Source organism: Arachis duranensis, chromosome 10, assembly GCF_000817695.3.
Source record: "Arachis duranensis cultivar V14167 chromosome 10, aradu.V14167.gnm2.J7QH, whole genome shotgun sequence".
Lineage (NCBI taxonomy): Eukaryota > Viridiplantae > Streptophyta > Magnoliopsida > Fabales > Fabaceae > Arachis > Arachis duranensis.
Window position 1 is genome coordinate 88934332 of NC_029781.3, and position 4119 is coordinate 88938450.

Below are 4119 nucleotides of genomic sequence, written 5' to 3' on the forward strand. Positions count from 1 at the left end.
TCTGCTTACAGTGGAATAGTGGATATTGGTGGTGCAGCAACGAAACAACAATGATTAACCCATCTCATATTTTTGTCAAAGTTTAAACGCCAGATACTAACTACGATTTAGGGTTTAAGTATGATTGTTGATACTAAAAATGAGACAGTAGTGAACAGGTATGAAAGTGGCTAAAAGGGACTAAATCCTAAATAGTCCTTTAGATTTATGATTTTTTATGGTCTCTCAAATCCCAAATTTACTGTACTAGTCTTAAGATTTAGTTCTGATCTCTGGACACTATATTAGTTTTTGAATTCCAGCACTGAATCCGCAAATAAAGTGCTAATCTAACTCTGACCTATATCATATTCAGTATTATTTTTAGCTTGACAAATTAGAACTAGTTCGACGTTTCATTCATTTACTCGGCATTTCATTTCAAGAATCACTACGGGAGATTAATCGGCTAAAAGGTTAAGAAATATGGGGTCAGGTGATAATCCTGTTAAATATCGTATCAACGATGTTTGTACGGTTTGTGTGTGTTGTTCTATTAAATATTTTATTTTTATAATTACTTTTTGGTATGACCAGTAAAAGTCGGTTACGAGTTATAGCTCGGTAACGCATGATCCCCGATTGTAACCGAGTATTCTGAATAATTAGCATTTATTTTCATCCAATAACGTCGGATACGCAGTTAATCCTCGGACGTTACAAGAAAACGATCAATTCCATCCAAACCAGATATAAGGAGAAGGCTAGCAACCAAAAAGGTATTCAATCTTTTCATAAAAAATAGCTTTGACATATATACTACCTTTTGCTAACTTAATCATTGGAGTGCCTTTGCAGGTACTCACCCCTCCTGTTCTGGTCAACCGACGTATACCACGTCTCGCTGGGAAGAAACGCCGACCTTCGTCAATAACCGAGTTATACCTCCACCTACCCAGGCAAGAACAGATTGGCGCTAGAAGGAGGGCCTCGTCGAAGATATTCCCTTCTGCGAGCCTTTAATTCCCTCACATTTGACGATGGCCGATGCGCCTCCCCCAACTCCGTCCGAGCTTTTTCGGATGGTAACTGAGCTTCAGCAAGCAAATCAACGTATGACTGAAGCAAATCAACGCATGACAGAGAAAAATCAGAGAATGCAACAACAAATTCAACAATTGGCTAATGCTCGCCTGGAACACAACAATGATCGTCGTGAGCAACAAGAAAATGATGAACGACAGTCCCAACCGACCCATGTCTCGGAGACACCTCAGGACGACGATGCAGACCATCAGAATGAGGACGCTATACCCGAAGACGAGAATGACGAGCGCGATAACTCGGCAGGACCCTTTACGGCCAACATCATGAACTTTCAAATGCCCAGATAATTCACGCTACCGACAACCCTAACTCCCTACGACGGGCTAGGGGATTCTAAGCAGCACATTAAAAAATTCTGATCTATTATGATCATTAACGGGGCATCTGACCCCATTTCATGTCGTTGTTTTCCTTCCTTTTTATATGGACCCGCACTTGACTGGTTTTGCTCTTTACCTGCAGATTCTATTTCGCGCTTCCAGGAACTCGCAAAGCAGTTTGAAGACCATTTCGCAGCGTCAGCAATTTACCTACATGATTCTGATTACCTGACTACCATTAAGCAAGGTCCGCAAGAAAGTTTGAAGGACTATATTTCCTGTTTCACAAAGATCGCCATGCGAATCACTGATCTTCACCCAGAGGTCCACTTGCACGCCATTAAAAGCGGCCTCCGCCCTGGCAAATTCCAAGAAGCTATTGCAGTAGCCAAGCCAAAGACTCTGGCCAAGTTTAGGGAGAAGGCCAAAGGACAGATAGACATCGAAGAGCTCCGTCAAGCACGATGAGCAGAAAAGTTGGCTTTCACAAAAGACGATGATAAACTTTGGGAGAGCAAGAAGAGTTTCGAGCCCGTGCCCCGCTACGAGTCCTACACTCAGTTCAACACAAAGAGAGACGACATTATCAAGGAAATATTAAATTTCAAGTTAATCAAACCTCTCCGTAAAGCTGGCAGTTACGCTGAGCCGAAGAACATTGATAAATCCAAATACTGCACATTTCACCAAAAACACGGCCACACAACGGACGAATGTATGATTGTTAAAGATATCTTGGAGTGCTTAGCACGGCAAGGACATCTTGATAAATACATTGCAGGACACATGCAGAAACATCAAACTCCGAACTCCGACTAACATGCGCTAGCCTCGTTGTCCAAAGAAAAAGACAAAGCCCCGGCTCAGCCTAGAGGGGGTAATTAACTGTATTTCAAGGGGTTACGCCGGCGGAGGAGAGACAAGCTCCGCAAGAAAGCGCATATACAGAGCGATGTTGGCAGTTGAACAATCTCCCAGCAATCCGCAACCAACCCCAGACGTCCCTGAAATGACTTTCGGCTGTGCTGATTTCAAGTTCGACCACATCAACTTTGACGATCCCGTAGTGATCTAAATTCAATTAGGTGACCTTATAGTTTGGAAAGTGTTACTTGATCCCGGAAGCAGTGCCGATGTATTATTCTTCGCCACGTTCCAGAAAATGAAGCTCAGCACTCATATCTTGCAGACTTACTCAGGAGACCTAGTTAGATTTTCAGGGGAGCGAGTCCCCGTGCTAGGATCAGCATGGTTACAAACCACACTCGGTGAGCAGCCTTTAACTAAAACACAAGATATACAATATCTTGTGGTCGATTGCTTTAGTCCTTATAATCTCATTTAGGAAGACCTTTTTTAAATAGGTTTGCTGCTATTGTTTCAACTTTTCATCTTTGTATCAAGTTTCTTGTGCAGGATAACATAGTTGCAACTGTTCATGGTGATCTACATGAAGCTCGGCAATGCTACAATAACAGCCTAAAGCCGATTAAAAGAAGCAGTCAGGCACGTGTCAATTCAATACAATCTGGACAACCACTGCTATGAGCTTGATCCAATGGCCAACTTTAAAGATCGCCCTACACCAAACGAAGATCTGACAGAAGTTACCCTCAACAAGGATCCCACCAAGTTCACCTTTATCGAAACATCCATCAACAATGAGGAAAAATAAAAGCTGATCAATTGCTTATGCCAGAATGCTGACCTATTTGCTTGTACTGCGGGGGACATACCTGGCATAGACACATCAGTGATCACACACAAATTAGCAATCAATCCAACGTCTCGGCCAAAAGAAAAGGAACCTCGGAACCGAGAAGCGTTTAGCATCTGTAGTAGAGGTTAAAAAGCTCATTGGTGCCGAGTTTATCCGAGAAATCCAGTTCAGAACATGGTTGGCCAACGTCGTAATGGTAAAGAAGAATAACGGTAAATGGCGCATGTGCATTGACATTACTGATTTAAATAAAGCCTGCCCTAAGGATGCTTATCCTTTGCCGAGTATTGACACTTTAGTTGATAATTCTTGTGGCTATGGTACCTTGAGTTTCATGGATGCATACTCTGGTTACAACAAAATCTTTATGCATCCATCAGACCAAGAAAAAACAGCATTTATAACTGAATATGGTAATTATTGCTATAATGTTATACCTTTCGGATTAAAGAATGCAGGTGCAACTTACCAGCGACTGATGAACAAGATCTTCGAGAAACAAATCGGCCGGAACATCGAGGTATATGTCGATGACATGGTCGTCAAAACAAGGGTCGGCCATCCTCACATACAAGACCTAGATGAGATATTTGCAGAGATCAGGAAATACAACATGAGGCTGAATCCCGAGAAGTGTGCGTTCAGCATCCGCGGGGGCAAATTCTTCGGATTCATTCTGACTAGCCGAGGTATTGAAGCAAATCCAGAGAAATGCCAAGCGGTACTTGACATGCACAGTCTGACAACCATAAAAGAGGTGCAGCGTTTGACAGGCAGATTAGCCGCTTTGTCCAGATTCCTCCCATGCTTAGCATCTAAATCATACAGGTTTTATCAATGCTTGAAGAAAGACAAAAAGGTCTTTACTTGGAATGAGGATTGTGAAACAGCGTCCACCAATTTGAAGGAACTCCTTTCAAAACCACCTGTTCTACAAAAGCCCAAGCTCAGCCAACCCTATATTTGTATTTATCTATCACTGATATAGCAATT

General features: G+C 42.3%; 1 protein-coding gene across 1 annotated transcript; it reads left to right on the forward strand.

The window, feature by feature from the left end:
* Nucleotides 1–1451: 1451 nt before the first annotated feature.
* LOC107470710 (uncharacterized) lies at nt 1452–1874 on the forward strand. The gene has a single exon (XM_016090119.1). The coding sequence runs from the start codon at nt 1452–1454 to the stop codon at nt 1872–1874; it is 423 nt and encodes a 140-aa protein (XP_015945605.1).
* Nucleotides 1875–4119: the final 2245 nt, after the last annotated feature.